Genomic DNA, 16,405 nt, shown 5'->3' with positions numbered 1-16,405 from the left:
GAAACAGCACTAGGCAACAGAGTTAATGGGGCATTAATACAAAGAAGGTGGAAATCAATGGTCTTAAGTCAGTGTAGGAAGCTCGAGGAACATGAATACAAAGAAAATGACCAATGAAAATGGAAAGGACATCAGTGAGGACCATGAAAATAACAACTGTAGCAGAATGGTGGGCTGGAAGCCAAACTTCAGACTCTACACCACTGTCAAGAAAGAGACAGTGGTTCGGTCCTAAAATATGGCTGTAAAGAGGAGAAAAAACAGAAGCATGAAAGAAAAGTCTGCACAAAACAAGGATTTATACATTCAGAGACATACACCCGTATCTAATTCTGCTAAGACACGGAAATCATTACTTCAAACCTCTGAAGCCCCAACAAGTTACACTGACTCTCCTCTAGGACTAGCTATAATGTCATACACATGTCCCTCCCTTCTCTATGGGGCCAAAGTAATTTTTAATTTTGAAGAATAGAAGTGTTAATTCCTTAATCATCCACATCAGTGCTTCTCAAAATGTAAAGTTCCTGCCAAGGGATCTTGTTAAAATGCAGATTCTTACTCAGTGGGTCTTGGGAGATTCTGCAATGCTGCTGGTACATACATGACACTTTGAGTTGCAAGGATCCAGATTACCCCAAAAGGAACGCCACACCCAACAACACTAAGTATGTATTGGAGAGGATGGGCAGAAGGCACAAAGGCAATATACCCAGGCTGCCAAGGCTCAACCTCCTCACTGTCAAAAGACGACCAGGTCAAAACACTAAAAAGACAACCAGATCTTATCCCAAAGGACCTGAGACTATGGTGTTTATAGACTGAAGACACTCCATCACAGTGCATTACAAACGAGACCTCACTCTACCAATGGTTCCAGGAAAAGTAATGACCATACACCAAGGATTGTGACCGTACCCAGCTTATTTTAGCACTCATGCAGCAAGATCTGGGTCTACGAGTCTACGATTGGCCTTTGCCGGTACCCAGTGAGAAGGAGACCCTGACCAGGCTGACAAGGACCCGCCTCGGGCCACTACTCTTTCCCTCAAAGCCTCAGTCCAGCTATGATAAGCAACTTTTAGGATACAGGCTGGACCAAGCTGCTTTTCATCAAGCCTTAGTTCCTTGTTCTTCATATGGTTACAACGCACTTTCCATTCAGACTCCATTTCTTCCAGAAATTTCTTTCCAGAAAGCATTCCTTGACGCTCTGCCAGGCAGCAGGGTACCCCTACATGCACTCCCATATCACCCGATGACTTTATCACTGCACCTACCACTCTGTATTGAGCCACTGTACTGACTTTCTCAACCTGGGCTCCTCAAGAAAATTAAGCCCTTATATAGTAAGGCAGGGGTGTCCAAACTTTTTTCAATGTTTTTCACCAAGGGCCATATGCGGTGAAATACACAAACAGCCAGGCCACTCACTCGAGGTGAAGTACGTATTGCCTCACCTGGTTTATTTAAGTAAACTAAATATATTTTTGGAATTTGCCGTGGGCCAATTAACAATGGATTGCGGCCCGCAGTTGGCCTGCGGGCCGCAGTTTGGACACCCCTGCACTAAGGCCTCCATTATACATAATGAATTAACTTCTCTACTTTGCATCTAGAATGGCACGATTTAAGAATCATCTTTGGGAGAACTGAGAAAACAGTCACTCAAGTCATTTTCTATGTTCTGTGGTTTCGGTGCAGAACCAGGTCCTGCCTATCTTATTCCAGCCTATATCCCTAAGGGAGGGCATGATGCCTGGCCCGGAGCAAGCATTCCACAAAAGTCTGCTGGAGGAGCTGCACGAGGGGACTGGCCCCGCCCCCTTGCTGACAGCCTAGATTCTATACCATTGATGTCAACCATTCAGTCAGTCCATGTTCCTGACCACGGATTCACTCGCTGTTTGTAGCCTTCACACTCATCCGTTTAAACTGATCTTTTCTCACTTGCCTTGAGCACTGACATTAGCTGACCTACTACTGTCCTCCTGTACCCCCTGACAATTTTTACAGTGACACAAACAGGCCTGGTTTGGTACTTAAAAAGAACTGAGTGGAGAACTGCATCTCTTCTCTCTGACCACTGTAAGCACCAATGCATGCCACCTGCTGCTCAAGTCAATGGCAAAAGAAAAGGCTTTAAGAACAGGGGAGAGGACCCTAGACAGGAAACTGAATGAAGCTGGAACAAGCAGTAGGAGGAGAGCCTAAGAGTTGTCAGCACGTTAAGGTGGATAACACGCTCCCGATTCAACACGCTGCAAGTTCAGTGTTCACACATATTATTAGAGAAAATTCTAAAACACAAAAGAAAACACAGAATCCCATCAAGAGAGATAATAATCCATAGAGATAGAGACTCTAACCTTTTCTGATTCAAAATCAAAAGACTCCAGCACTACAAGCTTGAATTAATTACTGAGATGGAGTTTAAACAGGAAGCCCTTTTCCAGCATAGCTGCCATGCTGTTTAAGGTTGAGAACGGGGGTTCGCATCGGGGCTCATAGGGTTGCTTGGTAGGGTAGGAGGAGCAAGGTCCTTCATGAGGTCTAGCTATGCCTCTAGAACAGGGGTTGGCAAAACTACAGTTCACAGGCCCCATCCAGCTGTTTTTTGTAAATAAAGTTTTCTTGGAACATAGCTGATTTCACGCTACAACAGCAGATCTAAGAACTTGTGACAGAACTGTATACTTCAAAGCCTAAAACATTTACTATCTGGCCTTTTACAGAAAAACTAGCCCTGCAATTCTCAGCCTGAAACGTAGAAGTCACCCTAGTTTCCTCCTTCTGCCTTCCTCCTACCTCCAATCTCCAGGTTCCATCTTACCACCTAGTCTTATATTCATCTCCTTGCAGTCTACATGACCGCTGTGACTGTTCCCATCTCTCACTCAGACTCTGTTAAGTAACTTACCTGTCCGTCTCCCATCAGTTTTGCGCCTTTCTTTTATGTCCTCCACCCTCCCACCAGGCACACCTCAGAGGTACTGCAGGTTCAGCTCCAGGCCACCGCAATACTGCTAAGTGTCACAATAAAGAAGACCAAAAGCTTTTTGCCAGTGGAGGGTCTTGCCTTCCATTTGTAAAAAACACATCTGTAAAGCACAGTAAGCAAAGTGCATTAACACAAGGTGTGCCTGTAGGCACATCTGACCATGTCACCCCTCCTGAAAAGTCCTCAATGGCCCCCCAGTGCCAATACAGCAACAGCTGCACAACTTCCCACAGTGTGGAGCCATTTCCTGATGTGACCCCCCACGTGCTACTTTATCTCCTATCTTACGTTTTAAGCTCCACAATACTAACGTAGCATGTGTACTCTTCCAAGTCTACCATGCACCTCACCTTAGGTACCTAAATTCCTAACACAGTTAGGCATATGCCCTAAATCAGTACTAGTGTTTGTAAAATATAGGATAAGGTATATCTACTGAAATTTTTAAAAACAAAAAAATTTAACAATAGCAGTAACAAGCAACAATATCACAACACTGCTATCAAGGATAAATTCTTTATGGTTTATAAATATTACCAAACAAATGCCAGTACAGTTCCTTCCTTGCCTTTCACTTATAAAAACTGCACCATTATCTTAATTCGAAGATCAAAAAATTTACTTTGTCACACACACTGTACTTTAAAGCATGAGTTACAGAACTAAGGGTGATTTTAACAACCACTTAGAGCATTTTCAGGTACTTCCGAACTCTTTTTTCATTAGTGGGGATGAATTTGTAGGAAGTGATATATAAGCTTTTGCCTAGTCTCCCTAAGGACCAACGGCATACAACTTTTCAGATGGCTAGTCAAGAATGCAACGTATAATTAATCCAGCGTGACAGTCATTCGTGTAGTTCACCAGATGTATCCTGCTCTCCCTGCTTGGAGACATGAGGAAGGACTAAACCTCTGGGCTATTTGTTGTTGAGTACAGCCAGGCAACTCATTCTGGCCAGTGAGTTGTGAGCAGAACCGATGGAGTCGCTTCTGGAGAAAGGCATTTTAAATGTGGCCCTCAAGGGCTCTGTTTTTGTCTGCCACAGGAAAAGGGAATGCTCCTGATGGCAGCTGTTCCATTCAGCCTGGACTCTGGAGGGAGGATAATACAAAGCAAAGCCCTAGATGATCCTGAAGGGCAAGGAGCATGAGCAAGAAATACACCATGTCGTTCCACAGGAAGACCTTACCTACCACACAACTGTCCAGCAATTCAGACACTTCAAAGGAATGCACACTGAGACGGGAACATATTACGTCAACATTTTACATCAACATTTTATATCTGCTGTGAGTAAATGCTGCCAGTGGTACATTCAAGAGCTGGAAATAGTAAATTTGAGTTATTATGTGATCTTGGCCAAAGGATGACTCTCAGCCCTCATTTCAAAGAAGGCTAATAGTAATATCTGACATTTCTCGAACACTTCTAAGATGCCAACATTGTTGTACGTACTTGAACTACATTAACTCCTTCCTTACAAAGAGTGTGAATTTCACCAAACTACCTTCATGGAGTTAAGGAGGAATGAATTAGTTTTCTAGCAAATAATCCTGAAATATTAATTGGGAGTTTCCCAGCACAAATAAGCTACTCTATCCTTAAATGATACATTCCTTATTTCAGACATTTCAATTTGAATTACAGAGATCTGAAGGCATGTTTAAAACAGGCAAGAACCTGAAGTATTTGATCCTAGAGCTGGCAATAATGAAGAAGAAAAGATGATTGTTAAAAATAGACTTGTGTATATAACAATTTGGGGAAAATCTGATCATGCAATAGGTATATCCTACCTATCATACTGCTATGGGTGGAAACTCCAAAGATCTTGCCCTCCATCATTAAGTACCTTCCAAGTCTTTTTCGGGCTTGCCATCCAGGCCAAGAAACCAAACATTTCTAAGAAATCCTAATTCCACTGGAATTGAGAGCAATCCAAAATGATAGTGGTTATATAAGAGATTGGATTAAACATAATCTAGTATGATGGGTGCATATTTAAAGAAGAACTTGGAAGACAAAACTTTAAAACAATCACTTGAGGGGAAAGTTAGTTGTCAAAGGAAACAATTTACTGTACTAGACCAATTTCATGTGACCATAAGAAGGTTTGGAACAGCCATTGAAAGTGAGGGATTAAATGTGCACTTTGATTTTTTTTGTTGTTTGTTTAATTTAGAACAAGAGTAGTTACTCCTATCAGCACTTCCTTTATTCTTTGAAACTCAAGTTCTTTCTTTCTCTCTGTGCCAATCTCTTCCAAAATACCCATCCATACTTCTATTATTCCCTTGCTGAAATATTAGTATCTCTGCATAAAAATAAGTTTTCTTAGTAACTGTATAATAGACATATTAGAAAATACAGAATAACTATCCCAGCTTCTCCACCCTCCTTAATTCATGTGTATAGACTTCGCTCTGTTGTAAATTAAGTGAAATAATCCTGTCCCCAGAGAAATTTAGACTTTAGTTAACCGAGTGCTTGATTGATCTGTCCCCACTGTATCCTATCAGTACAATCAGGTGCTCAGCAAACACTGGGGGATAAATGAAGCACATCTAGTGTTCCAGTGGGTGTCAATATATCGAATCACTTCCAACCTGTCTGACTATATTTTTAAACATTCAGACAGAAATGTAGAAGCTAAGTTCCAATGAGTAGAAATTTCCCTTGAAATCCACCCTGACTCGAGCCAGTCACTTCTGTTTCACCCTGTTTCACCTGATTGAGTCTGATTTGAATGTGCTCCTGGCGGCCTCCGTCACTCTGATTTTCTCTGGGCCGCTCACCATGGTTACACCAACTAAGCTGCGCACTCTACTTCCCAGTCAAGCATGGTAGGCACTTAAACCACTTCAGCTCCCCCTATAGGAGGCCTTCGCTTTTAACCCACCTCCCAGATCCAAGATACCAGCTGAATTCTAGGCTCCCAAGTCTCCTTTGTACAACAAAAGAGGCCCAGAATTCAGGTTTGGTCTTCTGCTTTGGTTTTGCTCCCATTACTGCTCTAGCCAGTTCTAGCTGAGGATCAAATCCTACCCTTGACTCCCAGCCCAGTGGCTGCTGCTACCAGTCTGCTTGTGATAAGACAGTCCCACATTTCTGGAATTAGAAGTCTATCCCACCTCCCACATGATAACTGCCTACCTCCCTATGAATACCTGTGCTCCACGTCCCGTGGGTTTGGGACCTGCATGTAGGTTAAGGCTGAGACGCATTCCCCACACCTGCCCCCAGAATGCCGTAAGAAGCCTTCATGTTTCTCCAGTCTTAAGATGCAATGACTAGAATTCTAATTATTTTTTTCTAAATTGTTTATTTCTTAAAAATAATACTAGGCCTTTGGTCAATTCAACAGATAGACTCATCTTCTTTACCCATGATGGCAACTCAAAATATTACCTAATGCTAAAGCATGCATTACTATTGTTTGGACTTACGCAGATTTTGATGATACCTGACAATATCTATCTAAAGATCAAATAACTGTCTTCTTTACATCTCTGGACTAACAAATAGCAAAGAGATCGTGAAATGAGGAGATGTGACTCTGAATCCCAACTCTGTCACTCCCTCATTACATGTCCCCTAAATATGTAAGACATTTAAGTGAAGCCTCAGGTTTCTCATTCACAAAACTGGGATAGAGGTGATGGGAAGCTAAATGACACTGCCAGGCACAAAGTACAGCCCCCGGTACACAGTCAGCACTAAAACGTCAGCAGCCAGCAGCAGTATGGATATGCTTATCCATAGTGTAAAGAACTGGAGTATTGAGAGAAGGAAAACAAGAGGATAAACTTTTCATAGTTAACAAAAGGATAAAGGACAAGGTTGTTTAACAGTATGAGAGATGAACTTGATGGGAGAAAGGAAAGCCAAGGAAAAGGCAAGAGAATGGAAGAGGCGAGAGAAAATCAAATAAATACTGCAAAGAGCAGTATTCCATAAGCATCTCTGCCAAATGGGGCCACGGATGTTGGTCTTCCTGGGGGTGGGACCTTGAGAACAGGAATTCCCTGCTTCTGCCAGCATCTGGGATAGCTGGTTGAGAAACTGCAGCACTTAGGCAATGGCATGGCAGGAAGAGTGAGCCATATTCCGTAGGTGCCTCCCTGGAAGGGGAAATTCTCACAATCCTCTCTTGCCAAATCATTCTTAGCCCAAATCACTCTCATCCTAAAGCAAAGCAAACCCTCTCTCCTGCTTCATTCTCATCCTTCAAACCTTAGTTCAAATGTAACCTCCTCTAGGAAACCTTCCCCAATTCACTCAGGTCGACTTTGATGCTTCCATAACAATATGTATTTCTCTTTCTATCCTGCAAACCATACTACCATTGTTCCTATCCCCTTCCCATCTGGCCTATGAGCTCCCGAAAAGCAAAGCCCGTAACCTCTTCGAGTCTCTACCTCCAGCACGTAGCACAGCGTAGGGCGTGCAGAGGATGAGAAGACTGGGTGCTCTGCATTGCTCCAGGCAGAAACATCAGATTCGTGGCTCCCAACCACTTGGGGGACATGTTCCCCAGCTTTGAAAACCTGAAGAAAGTCACAGACCCTCAGTCTAGAAAATTACATACACAGGCACTCACTCAACACACACACACACACACACACACACACACACACACACACACACGAAAAGAGCATTAAACTAAAAGTCAAAAGATCTGGATCCTGGATTCTGCTACCTCACTGGTTCTGTCACAAACTCCAAGTGTTCAAACAAGTCACTTAATTTCCCAATTGACAAAGTGAAGAAACTATTATTTGCCCCTCCATTATGCTTCATTAGATGTCTATAACAATAATAAGAAGAAAAATACATATATACTAAAAATCTGGAAGATTCTGAGATTAAAATTGTTACATAGGAGCAAATTATTTTTTATTATTGCCTCACAGCTTGATACTTTTACGGCTATCTGTTTTGCCAAAAAACATGCTGTGAAATAAATTGACTGTTTACTACAACAGCTAAAAGAACTGTTGTTTTCCTAAAACCCCAAAGGCCCTGTTATTTACACACCCAAGAGGGGTGAGCACAACAAGTATAAAGAAGTGAAGATGAATAATCCAATTAATTCACATTTGCTCGCAGCACTGACTACAGATTCCTTTGACAACAATATGCTTTTGTGCAAACGAACCTGTAATACAATCGGCCAGTATGCTTTGGGATGTTTATAGTCTACACGCCAGGGATTCTTGATGACAGCCTGAATATTCTCCGCTCTGTAGTCTGATCCTATCACCAACTGCTGTCACAGGTGGGCTGCCGTCAACAGAGCACCCCGCTTCACAATAGGAAGCTGTGAAATACTCACTCTAGTGAGTCCTAAGAGACACAGCTAATGGGGCTGCCTTGAAGCTCAAAAGCAAGTGCCAGGCAGCCGCTGTGAAGACCTCTAGGAGCCCCACAGAAACAGCAATAAGGGACGAACCCTGGGCCATCCTCCACACTTCAGAGGGCCCAGCACACACCGCAGCCGTCCTCGGTCATCGCCCGCATTCTACCAGCACCTCAGAGGTAGGGTCCTCCTGGCCAGTCTAGGCCTTTCTCTGGATCCATGCCAGTACTTTACAGACTGTAAAGTAACTGTAAAGTAGAAAAACAACAAGCGTATGTGTGTAGCCTGAATGTTTGACCGTGGGAATGCTGCAAGAATTTCTGCAAATTTTTATCTGCGTAACTAGCTCCAGTGACCTAGGAATCCACAAAATTAGACCTTTTAGGAAAAATTACAACTTTGCTATGTTGACTCTTAAAGCAGGTATAGGTTTTTATCTACAAGCAAAGGTACCAAGGCAGAAGCAAGAATGCCCGAGTACTAAACCTATCCTTCTAGAACTCAACAACAAACACCTTCACCTCCTGGGTACCCACCCCCATCTTCTTAGGCTTCCTGCCCAATGCAAGAGGGCTCCTGACAAAACCAGAAAGAATGTGCTTGCTGGTCTTAAATTCAAATGGGTGAAAAAAGGGGAAATAATGAACCGATTTATTCATTCATACCCTTGTTTTCTGTAGCCACCCCTACCTCGGTCAAGGGCAGTGAGGATGCCAGGCAACTTGGCCTTGCTCTTTACGCGAGCTTTGCAGAGCTCCACACGTGCTCTACTGTATGCGCTCCATTCCCACTCTTTCACAGTGAGCCCTTCATACCTGTTCTGGTTAGCGGGAGACTCACCGACTTGCTAACGGCTCTTCCGTTTCTTTCAATCCTACCCATTATCACCCTTTAAGTCAAAGGAAGCCACCATCTTTCTTGTCTTCCTTTGGCCCATCGTCCTATAATTTGCTCTTTGCTCCATCAATGACCTCTAGTAATAGTTCCTTTGGTTTGACATGGCCCTAATGCACCCCTCTCATCCACATGGCCCGGGTAAACGCTGTGCTAGATGAGGCTTTAAGAAAAGAGGAAGTAAACCAAATCAGTCTGTGTTCCTAGGACCTGGAGTCAACCCTTAGTTGTGCATTCACGGAATCAACGGGAGGAGACTATACCCAAAATTGGCAAGAACATGGGGGTGGACTGCTCTGGACTAGGATAATTCACTCTTATAAAACACTCTGCACTTAACTTCACAGCATTTATCAAAATTCTCCTCAACTCTGTATACGTGTGATTAGTATCTGTCTCTGCTACCTGTAGTTCCCACCAGACTAACAGCTCTGTGAGGGTAAGAACTACGTCATCTTGATCATTACTAGTTTCCCTGCCCCTACAAATCCCTGGCACAGAGGTCTACCTCAATTCTCTAGCCCTGTCACATAAAAAAGAATTTAACCAATGCCTCAACAAAGCTCTGGTATAAGGTCACACTTCCCACATTTCTGGACAAGCTAATAGAAAGAACTAGCATTTCTTGAGTTGCTACCATTGATCAGGCACCATTCTAAGATTTTTACAAGTATTCCCATTTAATGCTCATGACATATTGATGAGGTAGGTACTTTGATTATTCCCATTTTACAGATGAGGCATTTGAGGCACAGAGAAGTCACATCATTTACAAGGTGTGTGACAGGGAAGACAGTTCACAGGGGAGAGAGCAAGGAGAACAGCTCACATAGTTCTATGTCTGCTCACCAGATGCTTCTACGCCCCAAGCATTCTGTAGCCTTCAGGATCCATAACTGCTTCCTTTATGAGGCTTATTGATTCACTCTGGAATGCAAAAAGGCCCTGAGAAGTCTATAATTAGAAAAGGAAAATTCAACTCACCTTCCATTGCTCCTCTGGAAGCAGCTTCACGACCACCAGATCCCCATTCAAGGCTCTATTACGAGCAACGACCCCGTCAATAAAAATGTCTCGATCACCATCCTATGTTGAAGAAAGAAAACCGTCAGCGTCCCAAGGTTTAGAACCAGAAATTACTTCCTTCGTTTAAAAACTGGAGACTCTACAATGTGTCCACTAACTTCACAAGAACACTCGTACATACCTTAGCCACAGGAAGACCTAGAGTCAGTCTCTTTGCAACGAATAGAAATGCTGATGAAAACGGAACAGCAGATAAAAAGAATGCTGAAAACGAATCACCAAATAAGAGAGATCTACTACACGCAGGCTTAAAACAAACAAACAAAAACACATAAAGCAAAAACTGGGATTGCATGCTTTCATCACTGAAATAAGAAAGGAGTAAGTTATCCTTAGGTTATCCTTTTTTGTTTTAAATAAAATGAACCATAATATCTTTTCTACATAAGCTGATTTTTTTTTTTTAAATAAGGGTAAGGGTGAGAAATAGAAGGTATGCGAGAAAACAGAGCAACAACATATAATGCCCCAAGAAAACCAACTGAGAGCCGGAGCGGCAATCAGCCCTGGAATGTGGTTCTCTAAGAGGAAACCAGCAAAATCATACTCCCCCCAGGAAAGCGGCAGAGAAAGCAAACTGTGGTGGTTTTTCTGGAGACCTACATGGAAGGCAAAGAAGAAAAGGACAGGGACGTAAAGTGAGATGCATGGAGCATTCTCTGAGCCCACGTCTCTCACCACTTAGGAGCGGGTGAATTCCCAACTGTCTACACAACAAGGCACGGACATCTGCAGCCTCAATCACAAACAACCCCCTTCATGCAGTATAGCCGCCATGAACTCCCCAGGTATCAGCTGCTAAACTTAAATTCATGCTAGAATCTTCCTATTAAGGCAAATTACTCCCTCCACGAAAACACTTACTTGGGAAAGTCAGCTAAGCAAAAGCATGACTTCAACAGCAAGGTTCCATAACAAAGTGAAGGATTTTCAAAATGTTTCATCAACAAACAAGCAAACATGCACTCTTTACCCTTTTATCCTTCCAAAAATTTATACAATATGCTTCTTTTCAGAAGATGACACAAGTAAAATGTTACTTTTTCTTAAAGGAGGTAATAGCAAACAGGCTTGGAAATGCAAACTTTTCTAACAGGCATTTGAGATAAAATACATTTAACACTCAACAGACTGCAGGTGATTACTATGACATTTTAATGTTAAAATTAGCATTCCAAATTCACCAACCTCTCCTCCCCACTGCCATGGGATTTTAGACACTCAGCAATTTTTATGGTTTCCAGTTACAAACCATTAGAGATCCTTCAGAAGTCTTTCTGTTCAACTTCCAATCTAGCCATGGGCTGGCAGCTGTGGCCTGCACACGTTGCCAAACCTGACCCACCCGAGTCCCCGAGGAACTGCTACCGTGTTAGCCACAAAGACTGAACTATTACTGTAGTTGACCTCAAGACAAGCTTCTCAGAGAAATAAGGAAAAGGCAACCAGTAAACGGAGAGAGAACAACTGAAGTGTGCCATCACATCGTCAGTCACTGCCTTCTGCAATGTATAAAGCAGTGGGATCTCTCCCACTTCCTCAGAATGAAAAGAGAGCTGTCTGTATGTAGGTCATCCTACCCGCTATCATGTGTCAAAACACGCACTGAGATGCCCCATCGTAAGCAGTTACACCGCCCTTAGACAGTGCAGAGATTCAGGATGATAAGATGCTGGTTTGTCACGTTTCTATCCCCAGAAACCAAGAAAAGCAGGGCTGAGTGGAACCTCAGACAACACACAAATTCATAGATATTGCATCACTACTCATCTTGTCCTTGATTCATTCAGAAGCCTGTATCTATTGCTGAATCTCTTATTTTAAAGATATTAAACTTGGGAACACCTCAATATTAAAAGTCTGAATCATCCTCTAACTACTTTTTAAGGCCAAAGGGTTCAGCCTTTCCTCTGAATGCCAGAAGACTTGCTTTAGCCATCAGACAGAATAGAAAAATAGGATAATGTACAATAAACAACCCTGGAGGAAATCAACAGGGGTCTGGGGGTAATCTAACTAAATACACAGGAGGCTGGAAGGGGGAAGACAACCCAAGGATGCCATAATGGTCATAGCATCTCCCATCAATGGCACAGATCCTTTTGGACCAGAAATAAATTTCACAGACGTGCAAAGAGTGCCTCCCATGACAAGATGCACCAAAACATTATAGAACTTCCTGCACCAAGATAATTCAGAATGGAGACTATGCTTTTTGTAAAACGCCAGGCTTTACACTGGGTCCATTTCTCCTCTTTATCTTATCCCCGAATAGGATAAAGAGGCATCTCAATAATATCAAAGTATCTTGGTTTGTTTGAAAGTCACATAGTTTTATTCTAAGTCTATAGCTTACTTTTACTGAGAACCCCAGGAGACTGGCCGGTATACATGTCCCACGTATTTTGGGTTTGTCGTAAGAAAATGAAAATCAACTTTCTATCAGTAGAAATCATAATAAATCTAAGTCAAGTTCCCCAAAAACAAAGTCCTTTTTTAAACCTGATGGTCAACTCACTATTCCTAGCCTAGACTTAAGTAGATATTTTAACATAACAAATGACATTGTGTAAGTTCTCAATCTTTTTTAGAGTCTGTGAAGAATAAACCTATACAGTTTCACCAAATCTAGTCTATTTTTGTCTCTCCAAAAACTAGAATTGTAAAGTTGTCCGAAACATCAGACAATATTTAACCCACCCCCTCCTTTTACAAATAAGGAAGCTTCTCTCTGTCTTAGTGGCAGAGCAGAGGCGACGTATTCCTTGATACCAACTCTTGTCCTTCTTCTCCTGCCAAAGCAGGGGACGGTGACACGTAGGCCCTGGTGCTAGCCTCCTGCCTCCTAGTCTACCTGTGAGCATTTCTGCACTTTATGCAAGTTCACACACGACATGGACGTGAGCTGTGTCTACTCAGAAATCCAGACCAGTGATGGGATTTATCTACATGTAATTTATTGCCTCTACTATCTCCGTCTTCAATTGCTTTCGATAATGCTTCTAAAACCTGAAACGGACCTAAAAACCCACAAAACTAGAACGCAGGATTGTTCCAGGGTCCAAAACCAGGGTATCTACAGTCACTTTAAATGGGCTTTGACGGAGCTTTTACAGTCTGTCCTGAATTACTTAGAGGTGAATCGCTTAGCATTTTTTCTCCCTCTGTGACAATTTTACTACTCCACCAGTGGCCAGACAGGAGTGTAAAAGAGGTATAGAAATAAGCCAATCCTAAAATCACAACAGTCTAAAACATTCTACATAGGACATGCCAGGAATACAATTTCCAGTAGAACAATGTGAGTTTTTGAAAAACCAGTAACTTTTGCTACTGAATTGCCTTGAACAAGCCAGATTAAACAGTGGCAACACATCGTGTGCAAATTTCAGTCACATGGAACCTAGACATGCCCCACAATTTGAGGACCTCTGCTCCAGCCACACCCCTCCCCATCAGGTGAGGAGTTCTCAAGGCCAAGTGCATGATTTTCCCCATGTATATTCAGCCCCAAGCCTACTTCCAGGGCATATACAGGAACTTTCCCGAAGACAAACCACATCACAGGTGGCACCCCCTGGACTTGACAGGTGGCTAAAGGGTCAGTATTTCTACTGACAGAGCCTGGACAGTGGGATAAGATGCCCACACGGGTGTATACAAGGGCCTTCACTGAATGGGGGTGGGCAGCAAACAGGGGACAGGAAGCCAGGATTGGAAAGGGAAGAGGGACAGGCCAGGGGTAAGACCCCCCCCCCCCCATGCAGCCACTTTTCAGCATAGAGTTCCAAGAAATCCGAGGAATCTACATTTGAACCCAGGTACATGGAGGTATATTGGCAAGAAATAGATTTTATTTGTCCTGAATATATTTTACTTAACTTTTTGTTAGTGTGATTTATAACTTTTCAATGTTTAATACGTGGTATGTGTGCCTCTGTTTGTACTTTTGTCCCGGCCCCACACTTGTCAGGAGCCATCCTAACAGGGATCTAACTTAGGGAAATTCAATAATGTGTACTCAGGGAAGAGAAAGCGAGCTGTAACATTTTCAAAATGCTGTGTTAAGTTTTCCTAATCATTCCATTCAGTGAGAACAAGCCTCAGTGAGCACAGAAGAAGGGAGAAGCGAACTCTGTTCAGTTCCCAGGTACCTCTCAGGATGAATTCCTTCCTGCACTGGGTGAGATTCTCATGCTGAAAAATCCATGTTTCTCACACACCGGGGCCCCTAATATAACCGAGCTGCTGCAACTGGTACGCAGGCAAAGAGTCATTCTTTTTACCATGGAGAAAACGCTGATTATGCAGGACTTACTGAGACGGTTTATCTGTCTCTAATATGGCATACTAAGAGACTTTCATGGGGAATTCTTATGATTACTGAGTGTGACTTTCACCTTCTGAGCAAACTCTGGAATGTAACACCCACGGAAACTGCTTCCGCTGTATGACGGAACTGCTCCTGCAGCTAAGTTACTATTGCAGAGCTGACCTTCAATTCTACAACCAAGGGGAGCATATAGACCACATTCTGTCACAGGAACGGAATAGGACTCAGAGAGAACAATGTGACATGTCAGTAGTACTTTTTATCTAATCCAACGGGAAAGACCTGAACTTGAGATACAAACGTAAATCCTTGGCTTCAGGGGAACAAGTGGAAAAATGGACTAACCCGACCTTGTTGAGAATAGGTCTTAAGGTTACTGTAGCAATAACAAAAATAACACTTATGAAGTACATGACTGAACTTGTATACTCACTAAACCTGTCGTTGAACATAATGGAATTCGTTAACTGCAATATACGCGTATGGATTCCATTTCCTCAGCTACAAGCAAAAGTTTATTCCTTCCGCTTTGAAAAATTTATAATTCTATGGTTATCCTATTTATGGCATCCTGGAAAAGTCAGGTCAGGAATTTAAGAACACAGCTCTCCCAGCTTTGCACAATTAAGCCTTATTCAGAGACCTGCGGCTAACTGCATGTCAGAGTGAACTTACCTTAACAGGACAGAGCCTGTTAAAATGAGTCATGAGCAGAAGGAAGGGGATAAAGACCCGATGATAAAAGGCCTCATACTGAGTCCTATCACCTGCATAAAAGGGAAGTGAGAAACTCTGACCACCACCCCCCTCCCAAGGAAAAGCATTACGTATTGTTTTTGGACAAATTTGCAGATTAGCTCATGCAGTAGATCGAAAGTAGATAGCATATTTGTTTAGGAAAGATTAACTTAAATCAGTGGAAAACCCATAAATCCTTTTAAGCTATAAACCAAGGGCGTCCAATTACACGAATGGGTGGGTGTCTGCCTGGGTTCAGCTGCTCTCTGCAGCCTGGTAACAAATGCCATCCCCTTCATTTGAAGTGTGATTTTAAGTCTGGCAGAAAGGCTTGTTAACCAAAGGCAAATTCTGTTTATTTAAATCTGAAACAAATCCTTGCCCATCCTCAATTTTGTTTTACTATTTGGCTTTTTGGTTAGAATATATGATTTCGGTTTCAGGGCACATCTAAAAAATTAAATATGACATTAAGTTTATTATAAAGTTATTGAACTTACCGGGGAAGGAATGAAGGCTTCATGAAACTTCTTTGGATTAATTCTCAATACACCCTTTAAAATAAAAAATAAAATCTATGAAAATTTAACTCATTATCCACACTTAGGACTTTTCCATACTTCTGTTATTCTCCAATAAAAAGTTTTTAAAGTAATGAAACAGTTCGATTTAGGAGACAACTTACATGCGTGAGAACTACTCCTGCGATGCATGAAATGTGATCAGCACTGACACCTACAGCACAGGGTCCATCAGAACCCGAAAGCTGGCACTGCCACCCTGCTGGGTACAGGCAGAGCTCCGCGTGGATGGGAGAGTGGCAGCCATGGGACCTCATGTGCCCCTATGTGCCAGTCTTCAAATTTAAACCTTTACTTTCAGAACAAGGTGATCAGGGAATGACGCCTCACTACACAGTGGCCTTTTTAATTCTCGAAGACCTTTCCACAATTGCTTGTTTCTATGACAATTTTCAAAGTGATACAGGTGA

General features: G+C 42.5%; 1 protein-coding gene across 2 annotated transcripts in view; it reads right to left on the bottom strand.

Annotated features, from left to right (window-relative positions):
- Positions 1 to 16,405, bottom strand: part of DIS3L2 (DIS3 like 3'-5' exoribonuclease 2) — a 307,560-nt gene that overhangs the window by 233,898 nt on the left and 57,257 nt on the right. For both annotated transcript variants that reach the window (XM_081051782.1, XM_081051783.1), the window contains exons 4-5: positions 15,915 to 15,968; positions 10,242 to 10,343 (exon numbers count right to left, since the gene is read on the bottom strand). In XM_081051782.1, coding sequence (XP_080907908.1) covers positions 10,242 to 10,343; positions 15,915 to 15,968 — 156 coding nt within the window. The remainder of the gene's footprint in view (positions 1 to 10,241; positions 10,344 to 15,914; positions 15,969 to 16,405) is intronic.

This window comes from Rhinolophus hipposideros, assembly GCF_964194185.1.
Source record: "Rhinolophus hipposideros genome assembly, chromosome: 6".
Lineage (NCBI taxonomy): Eukaryota > Metazoa > Chordata > Mammalia > Chiroptera > Rhinolophidae > Rhinolophus > Rhinolophus hipposideros.
This window is presented reverse-complemented; position numbering and strand designations above follow the sequence as displayed.